The sequence below is a fragment of the Dermacentor albipictus genome, unplaced genomic scaffold, assembly GCF_038994185.2.
Source record: "Dermacentor albipictus isolate Rhodes 1998 colony unplaced genomic scaffold, USDA_Dalb.pri_finalv2 scaffold_16, whole genome shotgun sequence".
NCBI lineage: Eukaryota > Metazoa > Arthropoda > Arachnida > Ixodida > Ixodidae > Dermacentor > Dermacentor albipictus.
The window spans coordinates 6,909,146-6,927,709 of NW_027225570.1; the positions used below are offsets into that span (position 1 = coordinate 6,909,146).

Genomic DNA, 18,564 nt, shown 5'->3' on the forward strand with positions numbered 1-18,564 from the left:
GCAGTTTAGGATACTGCATGCAGGAGAAGCGTGGTGATGTCACGAGAGTCACTAGTGATCACGTACGTCACTTGAGTCAATGATAGGGAGCAGGTTTTTAAGCTTTGAAAGCGATTTCCTTTGATATGTTAGTAGGCAGGTTGGGAGATGTGCGACGGCAGTGACGTCGAGTAGGTCACTAGTGACCTAATAATGTTACTCAAGAATAAGCTGTTACATTCTCAGAACCATTTCGTTTGATATGCATGTTGGAAGCATAAGAGTGTATGCAAGATACAAGCTCAGTGAGCTATATTGAATTGCTTAGTGATTATGTCAAGTGCCTGAGTAATGGTGAGCAAGCTTTTACCCTTGCGAACGATGTCGATTGATATGCAAGACAATAGGGAAGGAAATCGCATGTCATGATCGCAACCCAAGTCGCATAATATCCATCCCGATTCGGACTCACTTATGTGAGTCACTCTTGTCACTCAGAAATGCGACTCGAAAAGGAGGACATGAGTGAACGGTATAACACGTGGAAGTATTTCTGAAGCAGCCATAACGACACTGGTAGCGTGGAAACTGTGCTTCTAAAGTGCTGACGCCAACATAGTGATTGCATCAATGAATAGATGGCATTCATGACGCCTGTTACGACCTCTTCTGCAGGACTTATTTGTTTCTCAATCACTTTCCAACAGGATTAATTGACTGGCACTGGGATTATAATGTGTGGCACTTAGATTAAATTGGCTGGTGCAAGGATTAAACGAGTTGGCACGCAGATTAATTTGGATGGTGCTGGGAATAAATGTGGTGGTGCCTGGATTAAATTATTGACACTTGGATTAAAAATGCTGGCGCTCAGATTAAATTGGCTGGCACTTGGATTATTTTCAATGGCGTTTGGAGTAAACTGAGCGGGAAAACGTGTAGAATGCCCAGCTCCATGAAACTTTGCAGTTTTTTTTCAAATGTTCGTGTTATGAACCTGCCCTGAACCCCCTTAAAACCTGCCCTACCCTCAAGAAACAAAGAAGTTGGTGTTCAAGGGTCAAGTCAAGGTTGATGAGTTTCAATCACATTGTCTGGAATTTATTAAACCTTACAAATTTGCAGCATCAACCTGCATGTGTGCAACCGGTTATGTACTTCTCGGATTGAAGTCTTGCAGTAGGATCAATCGTCTAACTCAGTGCCAAGCACGCTGTCTCGGCACAGTGCCAGAATGCTGTTGCCTGTACTAGATTCAAACATGCCCATTGCCATGGCACGCGAGATTCATCGACCGAAATATTAAGGGTGTCAGTTTGTAAAGGCTTCTTGTAGTCTATGTGCAGCCAGTAGGCTTCTATTTTCATAATTTTGCTTACCTAGAAAATTTTTCTTGTTTATACAGCTTCATGTTAAAGCTGTTTTACTGTAACTGCAGAATTCTTGATATAGCATCAATTCTCACGGTGTGTGAAATTTTCAGGGTTATGTGTTTTAATTTGCTGTTGCATCTGCTCCTTTTGTCATGCACCTTGCTATCCATACTGAATGTTGGCACTATCCCATGTATTACGTAAACTTTGCCACTCCTGTCACCACAGTAAGAACAATTTCAAGAAGAGAGCAGCCTGGATGAGCCAGCCAGACTGTTGGCCGTTGAAATAAAGGGAAGTGAGTGCCAAGAACTAAAGCAGACCTCTGAGTTTGTGCTATTGCTTACATTGGTCCAGAGTCCTTTTGAACCCATTAAGTGCCGCACCCCAGTATACTTACTAGGATTGGTGGTGGCCTGGGCACTGTACATAGAGGACCGAGTATACTTGTCTGGTCGTTGATGCACACTCCTGGCCCCGCCCAAGATAATTCATGAACTTGGAACATCCATGGACTGATTGCACCGTCTACTCAGAAGTTGGCTTGATTCAAATTTTATGGGCTTTTTTTTTACACGACAGATGCTCTGGCAAAACTAATTGATTGTCGATGTATGTATGTATGTATGTATGTATGTATGTATGTATGTATGTATGTATGTATGTATGTATGTAGGCATTTGATTCAGTAAAGATACCAGCAGTCATAGAGGCATTACGTAATCAAGGTGTACAGACCGCTTACGTAAATATCCTGGAAAATATCTACAGAGATTCCACAGCTGGCTTAATTCTCCACAACAAAAGTTGGAAGAATGAAAGTGGTCGGACAGGGAGACAGAATCTCTCCAATGCTATTCATTGTGTGCTTGGAAGAAATACAGTCGCCGACTGATTTTTAGGACTCCGAAAATTTGGACATGCTCTATTATTCGGTCTGCTTTGCGGCACCGCCATTCTCCCCATAGACCATAATGTATAACAACTGCCAAAAGTTCGGACACCTTGCAACCTCTCGTCTGATTTTTCAGACACTCCTTGAGCCAACTCGATCGAGAGCATCATGCACCGACTCTGACCAGTGCATGGTTCGACTTCCTGAACGCCATTTTTGTTTTGAATGGAGCCTCCTTGCTGCCTTGAAAGTCGCGCTACTGCAAATTCCCGCTTATCATCATTGTTTCTGCCTGATTCATGGCTACAGCAGTTCCGGTCTCAGCTTAGTAAGCCATGTCAAGACAATCCAGCAGCTTATTTGTTTCTTTTTTTGTGCATGACGCTGCCAGTTGGCAGCGTTTTTCGTTTGTGTGACTGGTGTCGGCGTGACGGCACGGTGATGTTTGCTTTGTGTGCTGTGTCGACGTTGCGGTGATCCAATGCAGCAAACGGAAACATTGCGTCAAGCATCCAATTGCGCCGGCAGTGCCTGCACTGTTATTACAATGTTGAACATCTGTCAGATGCATTGCCCATATGAAATGCCATATTGTGCCATGTTTGTCCAGCTTTAGAATGCTGGGATGGTGTGGCTTCGACTATAGCAGGGCGAGACGTTGCTCGCATCAGGCAGCTTCACTTAAGTTGTTTTTGCGGCATTTGCTGGCCTCCAGGGAACTGAGCTGCGAGAGCCCCGGCAAGCGAGTGAATCAGTTTCCCTTCGAGCACGTGCTCACCGTCAAGGACCTGCTGGCCCTGGTGTGTCGGCGTGGCTGTGGCGGGGGCATCCTAGTAGACCCCGATAGCCTGACTAGCCGGCCGCTTTGGCTGCCTACCACCTACAACCTGCAGACAGAGTTGCCCCACTTTGTCTCCTACTACCAGCAGAGACAAAAAAGGTACTCTTTTTTTCGAAAGGACTTTTTCTTGGGCAAGTTGGTGCTTCATTTCACTTGACTGTCTTCGCTTTTTTCTGTCCCTTTTCACGAAACTTATTTAACGCCACAAATAAATATACCTAGGAACCTTTCTTTTTCCTTGTTGCGTCTGTCTACAGACAGATATTTAAGAGAATAAAAAAGTTGCTCCCAAAGTTCGAATATACTGGTCTCTTCAAACATGTGTGGAATATTTCCAGCAGGAAATAATACAGCAAAGCATCAGTACAATGAAGCTGTAATTATCTCATCATAACCATTGATTGCTTTATTATAGCTGCTGTCATAGTGAACATTACCCGCCAGAGAGAGGCACTGGGTAAGCCATCGCTACAACTCACTGCAGACTGCAGATCAAATAAGTAAGGAGTGCACATATGTGAATTTATTTTCACTGTGCAAACTGATTAGGCTGACGTTTGGCTTATCAGCATTTTGTGAGTCTATTGGCGGAGGGGGCACTGCAATTCTCTTTTTACAGAGCTCGTCGCTGGATGTGAGTGGACATTTCTAAGCATCAAAATCTATTTCTCTGCACTAGCATCCACCGACGAGGGCTGCACGAAATCCAAAGTTTTCACCATTTGGCCAGCATGCTCAAGGAATGCCGACAAACCGATGGATAAAAAAAGCATAGCTAAAAATGCAGTACTAATGCACAGGGTACAAAGCGTTTGTGTCTTTGTGTCTCTTCTATTAGCACCCACGTTTTAGCAGTAGGATTTTTTTTACCACACTTCCGACGCCGACTGTCGCAGCAGTGGGGGATCCCAAGAAAAGCTGAAGAGCGCCCTGCACACGGAGTTTGTAGGCAAGCGAGCATTCTTGCTTTCACTGTCCTCCCTCACAAGCTCGGTCCTCCTCACTGCATACTTCCCTGGAAGGCTTGTGACAAGCACTGCACTAGTGCTGAATGTCATGCTGGCACTATTGTTTAAAAACACCTGCAACTTCCAATCACCAGGACTCCATGCTTTTTAGCTACACACAGTTGCCACAGCACATGCCGTGCAAAACACGGTACGCAAAGCCAAATCAGTTGATTGCGCATGACAGGCAATTGGGAACGCTTTTTTGTACATGCTGTATACCTACCTCTCATTTATGGTCCCGTAAGGGTCTTTAAGGAAATAAAGTGACCAGGTCGCGAGCAAGATTGTGCGTCAAACTGCATGGCAGAGCAGACAATGATGTCCATCGTAGATGGACCTGACGATATCACGTAAATGTTGTGTCACAATGTGTGAATATGAAAGCAGAAAAGTGCGGAAAGGAGTGTGCAGCTTTCTTCTTTAATTATTAATTTTGGCTTCCCCACGGCACATAGTGCTGCTATATTCGCTAAAAATAATTGTCTCAGCATTCTGTGCACAATGCCTGTGTTTAATTAGAATGTGTAAAAAAATATCGGATGTGATCTACGGCCTTTTAAAAACACTCCTAAACTCCTTTGGAGTATAATGCTTCCTAATCAATACATGTTCCCTTATGTTTATTTAAAACAATGTAGTAATTACGCAAACCTTACTTTCCCCATCCCTCTTCAACACGTTTCCTTACAGCTGAAGTGGCACCAACAACAATGCCCTCCCTGCCTACACTCTACAAAAATGTTTCCAACCTTTGTGGCGCATCTTGTCCTCAAACAATAATCGTCATCTGTGTTGCTTGCGTCTCCTTTCTTGGAAACTGCTCGCTGCTTTCCTGTCAGACATGCTATGCCAGGCTCATAATGAGTGGGCCGTTTGTGACCTGAAAGTAGCGGGTGGGCAGTGTTAGTGAAATGAAAGGCACGCTAGACAGGTAGTGATGGAACAGGATAAACCCTGAAGAGCTTTCTTAGAGTGTATTCGTCCTTTCTTTTTCTTCTTTCAACGGTGCACTTACGGTAACTCTGGCAAAAATGCTGAACAGCAACAAAGAAGCAGTGACAGGACAGGCAGGAAGTGTCAACTGCCACTTTGCTGTAAACCAAGAGTGTTGGAGTAGCGGAATTCGTGAACCTTTGTCACAATATGAACCTTTATCACAATATGAGTGGCATTGCAGGAAACTTAGACCGTATACAGTAGAACCTTGTTCATATGTGTTTGAAACTTATGCAAGAAAAAAATGCACTAACTGGGAAAACAAACAATCAGAAGTTTCTAAAAAATTTGGGAGACTCATCTGGGGTTCACATCTGCCTAATGTGATGCAAGTTGCAGCATGGGGGCGCCGACACTTGCCGAGAGCGGCCGTGATGGACATGTGTGGTCATTTTTGCAGCTTCGGCAACCTTTCATTTGCACTCCTCAAATTATGCCCTAGTTACTAGCTTCTTCAATTGGGGCAATTTGGTGGGAAGTTTTGACGTGCCCACTTGGCGAGAATCGCTGCTGCACAAGACAACGTACATCGAGCTGCTGAGGCTCGAGCGGCCGAATATGTGCTTTTCTTTTTTTCTTTTTTTTCGTAGTGTTTTAAGATGGTAAAGGGAAGTGAAAATGAAATTGAACTGGTGGAAAATGCCGGAAAACGATACCACCAGAGTGAAACATGACACTCATTTAGCACCACCTGCAGCAGGGAAAGGTGGGGCATTTGGGTTATCGCCTACTAACTAAAAGTGTGCGGTACACTTCCAGCATCGCTGCACCATATGTGCTGTCATACAAATAACTAAAGATGCTTTAGCCATAGGGTTAGCGGCGATACCGTCGGTCCACTTACTTACAATGATATCAAGAACAAAAAATCTGATTGCTATAATCCATCATTGCTATATCTGGACTAGCATAAAAAAGAAACTAAATAAAATAAAAAAGAAGGAAGAAAACAAAAGCTGTCAAAAGCACCTTTGTTTTTCCGAAACCAAATTTGCCACTTACACTAAAAAATAAGTGTTATAGAAAGTGTGGTGTAAAAGGTAAAACATATATTTATACCTCTAAACAGCATGTCCTGCGTTAGGCGCACTGAAATAAACTGGACCCTCGTTATAACGAAGTTGAAGCTGCAGCCAAAATTACTTTGTTATGTCCGTTAGTTCATTATATCCATTACATCGTTGTATCCATTACTACTGTTTGTTGGGGTGCACAATAGTAAACATGGAATTAAGAAGACAGCTTTGCAGCCCGTGGAACCGCTACACGGCCGCGTATGTTATGAAATTTGAATAAAAGAACAAAAGAATCTTCGGCATGTGCAACACGTGATTTAGCACCTGACATGACAGCCTTTAGACAGCTGCATTCTGTTCCATTGCTATGGTCTTCCACGCTCGCTTTCCCCTTAGCGGTTGACGTTCCACATGGGCTTGGCCAGCTCGAGACCCCTAAGGTGTCGCCTGTGCCGCCTTTGAGGCCGCGTCGAGCTGCCAATCTTGCGGCGCAAATGTGGGTGTGACCACAAAGATTGTGCCAGGGAGGCCTCTGAGGCCAGGCCCAGCTGCAGCTGCGTGCACGACCCATTGTAGAGAACAAAAAAAGCTGGTGCAGTCATTTCTCGCACCGCTGCAGCATGGCGCATAGCCATGGCACTCATCACAAAAACCAAGCAAAATTGCACAGCCATGTATCGAAATTGTAGTAGCTGAGAGGAGCATGGCAAGAAAGAACAAAGCACACCTTTTGAGGTAATTTAGAGTAATGAAAACATAATGTCGCTGTTCACAAGAAACTTCCTACAGTATTCCTTAAGTGTATGTACCACCTTTATTAAATTCTACCTGCATACCTTTTCTGTTTAGAGCATTGGTTATTTGAAAAAATAATGCTTGCCTTCTATAGTTGGTTCTAACGTGCGGCATTTTCGTTTTGGGTTTCGGGTGCTGTCTGAACTTGAGCTGGGCCCTGTGGATATCATCATCATCATCAGCCTGGTTTCCCCCACTGCAGGCCAAAGGCCTCTCCCATACTTCTCCAACTATTCCAGTCGTGTACTAATTGTGGTCATGTCTTTCCTGCAAACTTCTTAATCTCATTCGCCCACCTAACTTTCTGCCGCCCCTGCTACGCTTCCCTTCCCTTGGAATCCAGTCCGTAACCCTTAATGACCATCGGTTATCTCCCCTCCTCATTACATGTCCGGTCCATGTCCATTTCTTTTTCTTTATTTCAACTAAGATGTCATTTACCCGCGTTTGTTGCCTCACCCAATCTGCTCTTTTCTTATCCCTTAACGTTACACCAATCATTCTTTTTTCCATAGCTCGTTGCGTCGTCCTCAATTTCAGCAGAACCCTTTTCGTAAGCCTCCAGGTTTCTGCCCCATATGTGAGTACTGGTAACACACAGCTGTTATACACTTTCCTTTTGAGGGATAGTGGCAACCTGCTGTTCATGATTTGAGAATGCCTGCCAAACGCACCCCAGCCCATTCTTATTCTTCTGATTATTTCCGTCCCATGATCTGGATCCGCGGTCACTACCTGCCCTAAGTAGATGTACCGTATTTACTCGCATAATGATCGCACTCGTGTAATGATCGCACCCCGAATTTTGTCGTCAAAATACGATTCTTTTTATTTCCCGTGTAATGATCACACCCCGAACTTGCCGCAGGGACATGTTGTGTGCCAAGTTTAGCTAATATTGATCGCACTTACTATCTGTCGAATGCTACGCGAACGACTGTTCAAGACAAACCAAGCGGTCTGCAGGCACCAAACATGCTTAAGTAGATGCCTCATTTCATTACTTTCATCACTTTCTGCACTTCCATGATTAAAAAAAAAAAAATGCTGCAACCAAACTTGCCTTTATTACGTGTAGGCTTTATAGTGGTAGTTGTCAACAACAGCAAAAAAGGTGCCTTTCCATTCTTCTCATCTGCACTCATGGGCACGCAACAAATCGCGAGCGGCAACAATAGTAGCCACGTTTGCACTGATACGCTTAAAGTGCCCCCTATTCATACGCCAACGCTTGTAACACAGCTAAGATATTCACCCACCCTTAGCGGAAATGTGCGGTATTAGGATAGTAGTGAATACAGATGCCGCAGTTTCCGCAGCATGCTGGCCATGTGTTTCTATGTCACTGGCAGATAAACGCGCCTATCTGTTTCTGTCCCCTCAAAGTGGACATGGCTACGTTATTGCCGCAAACTTGCCAATATTAACTATATTATTCATTACTAATCTGGAAGAAACTGTTTCAATGCACATAATGTACTCACGAGAAGAAAAAAAAAAATCGCGTTCGGCGTATTCGGCTTGCTCTGCCGGCCGCCATTTTTGTTTTGGTGTCCCACAGCAAACGCGGGACAAAAAATGGTTTTTTTCTTTCCGCTGGAAATTTAACCCGCCTAATGATCGCACTCCTGATTTTGCGTCAATTTTTCTGACAAAAAAGTGAGATCATTATGCGAGTAAATATGGTATTCCCTTACCACTTCCATTGCCTCGCTACCTATTGTAAATCGCTGTTCTCTTCCGAGGCTGTTAAACATTACTTTAGTTTCCTGCAGATTAATTTTTAGACCCACTCTTCTGCTTTGCCTCTCCAGGTCAGTGTGCATGCATTGCAATTGGTCCCCTGAGTTACTAAGCAAGGCAATATCATCAGCGAATCGCAAGTTACTAAGGTATTCTCCATTAACTCTTATCCCCAATTCTTCCCAATCCAGGTCTCTGAATGCCTCCTGTAAACACGCTGTGAATAGCATTAGAGAGATCGTATCTCCCTGCCTGACGCCTTTTTTATTGGGATTTTTTGCTTTCATTATGGAGGACTACGGTGGCCGTGGAGCCGTTATAGGTATCTTTCAGTATTTTTGCATACGGCTCGTCTACACCCTGATTCCGTAATGCCTCCATGACTGCTGAGGTTTCAACAGAATCAAATGCTATCTTGTAATCAATGAGAGCTATATCCAAGGGTTGGTTATATTCCGCACATTTCTCTATCACCTGATTGATAGTGTGAATATGGTCTATTGTTGAGTAGCCTTTACGGAATCCTGCCTGGTACTTTGCTTGACAGAAGTCTAAGGTGAACCTGATTCTATTTGCGATGACCTTAGCGATTTGAGTCCTCATTTTGCCCACCTTGCCTGTATAGTATATGAGACCATTAACGGGACTTAGTGTGCATTCCTTTTTTTTTTTTATACATGTGCCCACGTGCCGTGCTCCAAGAATGGGAGAAAATCTATCTGTGTTTGGGGAAAGCTAGGGAAAAGGAAGGCAGTAAGATGACATAGCTGCAAAAGTCAAGGGGATGTCTAAATCGAACAAAAAAGTGGGAGTCTATAAAAAAATTTGCAATTTCGCCCGAAAGCCACAGCATTGATTGCAATAGCAATTAGTGTACAGCTATACGAAGTAAGGATAGTAGTTTTATTGGCCGTATAAACTCGTAAACATAGGCTGTGGGGGTTTCACTCTGCGTGCAGCTAGGGCTGAAGGCGAGCTCCGGATCTAGCCCCACACAGTCGCTCCGTGGTACATAGGCTGCATGAAGCTGGGTGGTTATCCACCTTGGGGCTTCACGCTTTGGCACACATGACACGAGCAGGCATAGTGCATCACGTCCCGTTTCATGCCTGGCCAGGTAGCGAGGCGACACAACGTAAGTCTTGGGGCTGCTCGCGTGCCCAGCAATGCACGAGTCGTGAAAGTAGTGTAGCAGTGCCCCTCACAGTGCATGTGGTATCACCACCTTAAACTCCTCACCTGTGTCGTCCTCGGTGGGAATACAGTCGCCCACTGTTATTCGGACCTCATGGGGACTGCGGAAATGTCCAAAAAGCAGATTAAGAAAAAAAAGAAATCCTTTATTTCCATGCACTTATTCGGGCTCAGCAGTAGTCTTGAAGAAATCGTGAATGCGCCGTTGCATGCTGTTCTGTTTACGCGCAATCAGATAAGCATGAATCTCGGAGAAGATTAACGGTCACTATAGGCCTCTGAAGGCACAGTCACTGCTTGTACACGCTCCGCATGCGATGGCAGCGTAGCACAGGTGCGTCATCTTCCGACTCGGAGTCATCATCCGGCGGTGGAGCAGAAACCTGACGAATGATCTCGCCGTCGTCGAGTTCTGCACTTGTCAGTACAGCACCTGTGAAACTCAAATGAAACGGTGTCCAGAATCGCAATGCAACCACTGTGCAGGTCTCGGCAGAACATTTTCAGCATCAGTAGGGAGCGCATCGGAAGGTGACAAATCCTAGGCCTCCTGGCACCCGCTTGCCGGCATTCCTCAGCGCAGTCTTTGTGGGCACTGTCGGCGCCATTAGACACTTGACACAATGTTTCCCTATGCCTCGTTGGATCCCCGCAACCTCGACACAGCACACAAACCAAACACCACCATGCCATCACACCGACACCAGTCACACAAACGAATAATGTGGCCTATTCGCAGCATCGTGCACAAAGAAAGAAACAAATCAGCTGCTGGATTGTCTTGACATGGCTTACTAAGCTGTGACCGGAACGGCTGTAGCAGCTCTATCGAACCAGGCTTAAATGATGAAGATGAGCGGGGATTTGCAGTAGCGCCACTTTGTGGGGCAGCAAGGAGGCTTCATTCAAAACAAAAATGGCACTCAGCAAGTCGAACCATGCACCCGTCAGAGTCGGTGAATGGTGCTCTCGATTGAGTTGGCTTGAGGAGTATCCGAAAAATCAGGCGAGAGGGTGCAAGGTGTTCGAACTTTTGGCAGTTGTTATACATTATGGTCTATGGGGAGAATGGCAGTGCTGAGAAGCAGACTGAATAATCGAGCATGTCTTAATTTTTGGACTCCAAAAATCAGTCGGCGACTGTATGCCTCAGCAGGACACCGTCAGAATTCAACAGATAAGAATCCAGCACGCTCACAGCATTACCAACTGTTCCCGAGCGCTCCGCACCGACAGCAATACCAGCTGCCTCCATGTGTGCGGCGGCTGCACCACCCTGCTCCCGGAGCTTGTCGAGCACTTCTCGACAAAAGGGGTTCTTCTGCTGAGCCTCGAACAGCTCCTCTCTGCTGAAGACAACTTCTGCGGAACCGACAACATCTATGTGGTTCACACTCTCGCCCTGGATCGGCAGTTGTTCCGCATTCCTTTCTCAGGCTACGACTTGGGTTTTTCCCTGACCTCGGACTGGCCCTCACGAAAGTTTCAGCTGTGGAATTGCTCTTTGCCTTGCAGTAGCACACGGTGAAGCCGTAATGCTGCAGCAGCAGTGCTAAACGCGTCAGGCGGCCACTCGGCTCGCTCAAGCGCGTCAACCAAGTGAGAGCCATGTGATGAGACTCAATCTTGAATGCCACTCCATCGACGTAACAGTCGAACTTTCGCAGAGGGAAAACTATTGCGAGGCACTCCTTCTTTTTCACCGAGTAGTTCCTTTCTGCCGGTGTCAACGAACGGCTCGCGAACGCAACCAGTCGGAGAGTGCCTTTGTGCTCCTGAAGCAGATTTGCACCTAAGCCTAGTTCGCTTGCGTCTGTTTGAATCACAAACTCCCTATTCAAGTCGGGCAGCTGCAACTCTGCCGTGTCAGCGAGCACCTTCGTGAGGTCCCATAGTGCCGCCTCCTAGTCTTGACCCCAAGTCCACAGCTCGTCTTTCCTCGTCAAAGGTGCTTGCACTGCCGTGCAGTCTGGAATGAATTGGCAATAAAAGTTCACCAATCCCAGAAAGCGTCTCAGTTCACCGATATATTTCGGCGACGGGTACCTCAGTATAGCCTTGAGTTTATCCTCACTCGGCAGAATGCGGCCTTTGTCCAGCGTGAATACCAGCAGTGCTCTTCTGCTCGCAGCTACTTAAGCTTTGTTCAGGTTCAGCATGATACCCGCAGACCTCAGCCTGTCTAGGACGACCCTCAAGTGGCGCAAGTGCTCCTCGAATGTTTTCGAATAAACCACTATGTCGAGAGCATGTATGCGAGAGCATGTTGCCACTTCGCGTCTCCTAGTATTCTGTTCATCCACCTCCGATAAGTAGCGGGAGCTCCGACCAACCTAAAAGACATTCTTTTAAATTGAAAGAACCCCCGGTGGCAAGTGAAAGCTGTTTTCTCTTTGTCACGATTGTCCATTTTGACCTGGAAGTATCCACGGCTAGCATCGAGCGTCGTAAAGTACTTCGCCCCGCCTAGGTTAAACAATAAAGAGGAAATGGAGGGTATAGGGTATGCGTCCTTCTTTGTAACCTCATTCAGCCTGCGGTAGTCTACACAAAACTGACAAGTATCGTCCTTCTTTGCGACTAGAACTACCGGAAGCCCCATGGACTGTTCGACTTTTACACAACGCCTGTGTTGATTAGTTCGTCTAAGGCGCTGTCAAGTGCGTTCCATTTAGTCAAACTAATCGGCCGAGGATCACATTTCGACGGGGCAGCATCACCCGTCTCTATCCTGAGCCTGACTAGCGTAGTGTGGCCCGCACAGTCCGTGAAAATCGCATCGTATACGTGCAACAGCGCAACAGTCGTGCCCTTTCTCTCTCTGGCATGTTGTTGACCTCTGACAAAAGTGGCGCTACCACTTGCAGAAATCACACTGTTCTGCTGCCGTGTCTCTTTCCTCGCCTTCACCAATTACTGTTTTCTCGCTTGGCTGTGGCTGGGCATGACCTGTTCGTGCCACGCTCGGAGACTGGCGTGTTTCCGCTGCCACAGGCGCTTTTGTGAACAGCTTTAAAACACCCGTTCCATTCTCTTGGTAACCTCCATTGCCGATGTCTATCACAATGCCAGACTTGACGAGAAAGCCTTGACCCAAAATAACAAGCACTGATATACCGGTGAGATGCACAAGGTGTTGTCGCCTGAAGTGTTTTTCCCAACGGATCGCCAGCCTAGCTGCATCGTTCGATTGTGCTGTGCCGGAAGCAAGTTGGAAGGTGGGGTCATTATCTCTCAAGCGAGCATTGTTCTCGCGGAGATGATGCAACACCTCGTCACCAAATGAAGAAGCGCTTGCTCCGGTTTCCAATAGTGCAGCGAATTTCTTTTGGGCTATCGTTAGCTCGATGAATGGCGCCTGTGAGTCCGCTACACCTCCTACGTGACAAGCCAAAGGCTCAAGTAACCCGATAGCACGGGTTGTATTTGAGATCGCCGCCCGAGACCCAAGGTGGATTACTGGCGGCCTCGTCCGTTTCCCAAGCCATGCGCTCGACCTCGGCCTGGCGTGCGGCCGCAGTCATGGGCGATGTGCCCTGGTTGGCTGCACTGGTAGCAACGGCCACGAAAGCCTCGGTGGCCTAGGCGCCCATCGCTCCACTCCGGCCCGCCGTAGCTTCCTTGCACTGCATTCGGCATGTGCCACTCCTCTGGCCTCGCATCGGCCTCACATTCCTGTCACGGTGCGCTCAGTGCAGCATTAGTTGGTGCTGTTCTCAGCGCGTAGGCGTATGGGCCCAAAGCGCGGTCTGATAGTTCCCAACTACGCTGGACATGCTCCTCAGTGAACGATGCCGACGCGTTGACTCTAGTTGAGTGTGAAGTGATCGTGCCACCGTTTAGCAGCTGCCGCCACGTTAGCAATAGGTCTCTGACTCTGCGTCGCCACATCCGACAACATGAACAAATCTGAGAGGTCAGACAAGCCAGCCACCATTGTTCGCTGAAACGTGGGTAGTCCTAGCGCCAACACACACCAGAAGACTCGCCATGTTGCCAAATTCGATCCGTGTTGGTAGTGCCAACTGCGAGGGTTCCACTCTGCGTGTGGTTAGGGCTGAAGACGAGCTCTGGATCTAGCCCCACACAATCGCTCTGTGGTACTCCCCAACCTGTAACGCGAGAATCGCAGCTACGTAGGGTTCGAACAAATAGGGCAACCAGCGACGTCAACTGTAACAACGTTTATTGCTGCCAGCAATAAAGAACACTCACAGCGAGACGTCTTCTCTGTAATAAGTAATAAATAGGCTTGCCTCGTTGCCTGGGGTAGTCAGGCAAACGAGGTCACTCACGGGTTGTGGCAGGTGATCCAGTCTCAGTGACTTAGGTGTCCGGCGTCCGAGAGCGCGGGTCTCTCCTGGTGGCACACTTTTATGCCTTTTTACCTTTTGCGAGGGGAGGTCCTCCTTGCCCGCCGGATACGTCTCCTTTTCCCTCAAGCCGCGTGGGGGAGATGGGTATGCGTGTCACGAGAGCGATTGAGAACGGGAGGGCACGTAGTGCCTCTCTCCCTTGTCTACAGTGGCTCGACACGTCCGCCAAGTGCGAACGGGACGACGTGAGTACGGGGGAGGAAATGGGAGCAGGTGCTCCCCAGAAGGCACACCAACTAAATTAACGAGCATGGTGTCACATGCGCACAAGCAAACATGAAAGCATCTACTCTATGACTGCTGTTGTGAGGTCGGCACATCCCAAGTTTCTTGAGGTCAATTTCACCACTGACTACCACTATTGTGATGTCAAAGGTCCATGTAGACAATGAAGTTTCCATCGATGGTGCCATGCCAGGTGCCGGGAGAAAGAGTTCCGACCAACATTTAAGATAATAAAGAAAACGGAATATATTCAAGAAGATACATGGTTGAGATTACAAAACAGCTCCAACTATCAGAGTACACTATGGTAACGTTTTAGTGTGTCTGAGTCGCACTGTTTCCGAGCGTCCTCCTCCTCAGCTGTCTGGATCCACTTTTTATGCCTGCGTCGTCATTGTTCATGGTTTCCACCAATCCAGTGTCATGCCTGTTTCACGTGCAAGCGATTGAGCGAATGAAGCGAACAGCGGCTCGGTGCTGCGAAGCTTTTCGCGAGGTTTCGTTTCACATGCATTGCCGCCGCGCGTTTTCCGCCGCTGCGAATAGCAATGTTGCTGGCAAAAAACATGGGATTTTCAGCCAGTTACGGTAGTTTGCGACTACCAACATAAACATTGCTTTGTCCCTGCCTCTCAAATATTTATTTTATAAATACTTATCCTGCGCTTAGCAATTAACAATTAGTTGAAAAGCTCTCTTGGTATGTGTCCCGTACTATGTGTAGCAAGTAAATAAACATCGTCCTATGCGCAGGCTTTCCCGCACTAGTCCTCCACTGGTCACGTGTCGAGGCAGGCCGTTCGGAAGCGTTGCTGCCGCTCTGCCGCTGCCGCTCGAAACCGATTTCTGTGGCGCGGCGGCAGGATTCGCGAGCATTTTCGCTTGCATGTGAAACAGGCTTCAGGAGACCAATCCCGGCCTCTATGAGCTGATGCTTTCGGTGAGCTGGTTGCCCTTTTCGGTGAACCCGGTCGGAAATGCGCGCACATCACTGGGCTCATACTGCGAAAGTAGGGGGAACGCATGCCGACTCTGATCCCTGGCGTGGTCATGCCAGTTTGTGCGGCTCACAGGTGACAAGAACCATAGCCTTGCACGGACCTTCACTCCGGCATGGTCAGGCCAATTTCTGCTGCTGACAGGTGTGAAGAATCATAACGTTAAGCGCGGCAATTGCATGTCGTCGGGGTGACATCCTTCCTCTGAACGGCCACTGGGCACAACACCTTGGAAACTCACTGTCATAACAGTGGTATGAGGAAATGCGGCAGCAGCAAGCGAAGTGACGTTCATGTTGCCTATTGCTTCTTTGAGGAGAGCCTCTATTCTTCGAGGAGAGCCTTGATGACGTCGGAGAGGAAGACGCGGCCTCTGTCACCCAGTAATTCCCTGGGAGCTCCGTGGCGAAGGATGATGTGGCGCAGGGGAAACCAGGCCATGTCACGTGCAGAAGCGCTGGACAAAGGGGAAGTTTCCACGGAGCACATAAGATGATCGATGGCCACGATTACCCAGTGATTGCTGTCTGATGTGGCTGTCAGAGGTCTATAAATGTCGATGCCTACTCTATCAAAAGCACGTGCTGGGCAAGGCAAAGGCTGCAATGGGGTGGTTTAACGACAAGGGGTATCTTTGCGGCGTTGGTAAACGACACAGGAGCGGCCACAATGACGGATGAATCGATACATACCAGTAGTAACGAAGGCGTAGACGCGCGTATGTCTTCAGTACACCTGCATGCACGCAGTGGGGGTCGTCGTGGAACGCTGGACAAATATCCGAATGCAGATGCCGAGGTTTGACAAGCAACCATTTGTGGCCGTCCGGGAGGTAGTTATGATGGTACAAGAGCCTGTCGCGAATGGAGAAGTGATGTGCTTGGCGACATAATGCGCAATTGGTAGTTGGCGTCGATGGGGCGGACAAGAAACTTGGCATGGACACAATCCATGGGTCTTTTTTCTGCTCCAGAAGAATGTCCGTGGCAGCAAGGGAAGACTCGGACAATAAGGCCTTCGGGGAGCTAACCTTGTCTGTTAGTGGCAAACAAGATGAGGCATCTGCATCCGAGTGTTTTCGGCCAGAACGGTACAGCACTCAAATGTCGTACTCCTGCAGTCGAAGGGCCCATCGAGCAAGATGACCAAATGGTTTTTTTAAGGACGACAACCTGCACAGCGAATGATGATCAGTTATCACGTCAAATGGGCAGCCATAGTGATACGGATGGAATTTGGCTGTGGCCCAAATTATAGCTAGGCATTCTTTTTCTGTTACAGAATAGTTCGATTCAGGTTTAGTGAGTGAACGACTGGTGAAGGCAACGACGTACTCATTGAAGCCAGCCTTTCTCTGAGCGAGAACAGCACCAAGGCCAATGCCAGTGGCATCCATGCGTATTTCATTTGGAGCACTTGGGACGAAATGGCACAGGATTGGTGGTGACATGAAGAGTTGACGCAACTTGGTGAATGCGGCATCACAATCCGGTGACCAGGTCGAAAGGTTGTGGCTACCATGAAAAAGCTATGTTAAAAGTGCTATTATGGTTGTGAAATTGCGGATGAAACTGCGGAAGTATGACGCTAACCCAATGAAGCTGCGCAGTTCTTTTTAGGTCGTTGGTCGCGGAAGCTGGGCAACAGCTCATAGTTTCACGGGATCAGGGAGATCAGGGAGCTACGGCTATTTGTTCTGCTTTAGCGCTGGTGCTCGTTTTAGCCAATGCGGAGGATCGTAGCGTTCCGTTGCCGTCCACGACTGCTATTGCGAAAGTGGATGTGCTGCCGTACTGGGCCGCGTCGACAAATGCAGTGGCTTCACGATCCGCGTCAATGCAGTCGAGAATCGTGCGGGCGCGGGCCCGGTGCCTACCCACGTTGTGTTGTGGGTGGACGTTTCTGGGAAACGGTGAGACTTTGTATTTGTCTTTAATTTCGCTCGGTAGGGTAACCGCATGCTCGAGATAGGGAGAAGGGGAGACATTGGCTTCATTTAGGATTAGCCTACCGGCTTTGGACGAGGATAGGCAGAGTATTTGCACCATAGTCTGAGCCTCGATCACTTTGTCGATGTTGTTGTGCATGCCTAGCTGGTCAACCTTTGCTGTACTTGCTCTTTGTGGAATGCCCAAGACCTGTTTGATGCTCTTGCGCATGAGTGTGTTTAGCTTTGTCTTTTCTATTTTCGTCCATTTGTGGGCAGAGGCGACGTAATTAATGTGACTTATAAGAATGCATGGTATACGCGCAGAAGGTTATCTTCGCAGAGACCCTTCCTGCGCCCCGAGACTCTGTGGATGAGTCTGATCATGCTTTCGGCTTTGGCAGTTAAGTGTTTGATCGTGTGTCCGTGGCATCCGGTGGCTTCGATTAGGAGCCCAAGAATGCGTATGTGGTTGACTCGCGGAATCTGTTGTCCGTCTCTAGTGTGTAGTGCGATCGGAAGTTCATCTAGAGGTGTTAGGTAGCGGACTGCTTGGCAAGACTTGCGAAATAGTAATAATTACGATTTCTTTGAGGATAGTTTCATTTCTGTGTTTAGTAGGTACTTTTCCGTGGCATCTAGGGCAGACTGTAATGCCTGCTCCATGTCTCCCAGGGAGCCTGCCGGGCTCCAGATGGTAATGTCATCTGCGTATAGAGCGCAGTTTACGTTTGGGATGTTTCGTAGTTTGTCTGCGAGTCCCTTCATCACTATATTGAATAGTAATGGAGAGATGTCTGAGTCTTGTGGTGTTCCGACAGAGCCCAGCATGTACGGGTCCAACTTAAGTTGCGAGACTCGCAGTCGGGCTTCTCTGTCTTTTAGGAAGGAGCGTACGTACTACTGAAATCTCTGGCCGAGGCTGAGCCTTGCCACAGACTCCAGTACGAAGCGCTGCGAGACCGCATCGAATGCTTTCGTAAGATCGAGGGTGTGGATGCCTTGAACGTCTCTTGTTTTAACGTCGAAGATCTGTCTCTTTAGGAGTAACATGACGTCTTGGGTGAATAGGTGGGGTCGAAACCCTACCATGGTGTGTGGGAGGAGTTCATGTTCCTTAATGTAGCGTGACAATTGGTTTTGAATTACGTGCTCGGCTACTTTACCCACGCATGACGTAAGAGAGATGAGGCGTA

At 47.7% G+C, this 18,564-nt stretch overlaps 1 protein-coding gene across 4 annotated transcripts in view; it reads left to right on the forward strand.

The window, feature by feature from the left end:
* TTLL12 (Tubulin tyrosine ligase-like 12) overlaps nucleotides 1-18,564 on the forward strand; it is a 288,546-nt gene that overhangs the window by 144,729 nt on the left and 125,253 nt on the right. For all 4 annotated transcript variants that reach the window (XR_010564211.1, XR_010564212.2, XM_065431507.2 and 1 more), the window contains one exon: nucleotides 2,963-3,187. Coding sequence is in view for 2 of the 4 variants with exons in the window: in XM_065431507.2 (XP_065287579.1) it covers nucleotides 2,963-3,187 (225 nt within the window). In the remaining 2 variants the exon portion in view is untranslated. The remainder of the gene's footprint in view (nucleotides 1-2,962; nucleotides 3,188-18,564) is intronic.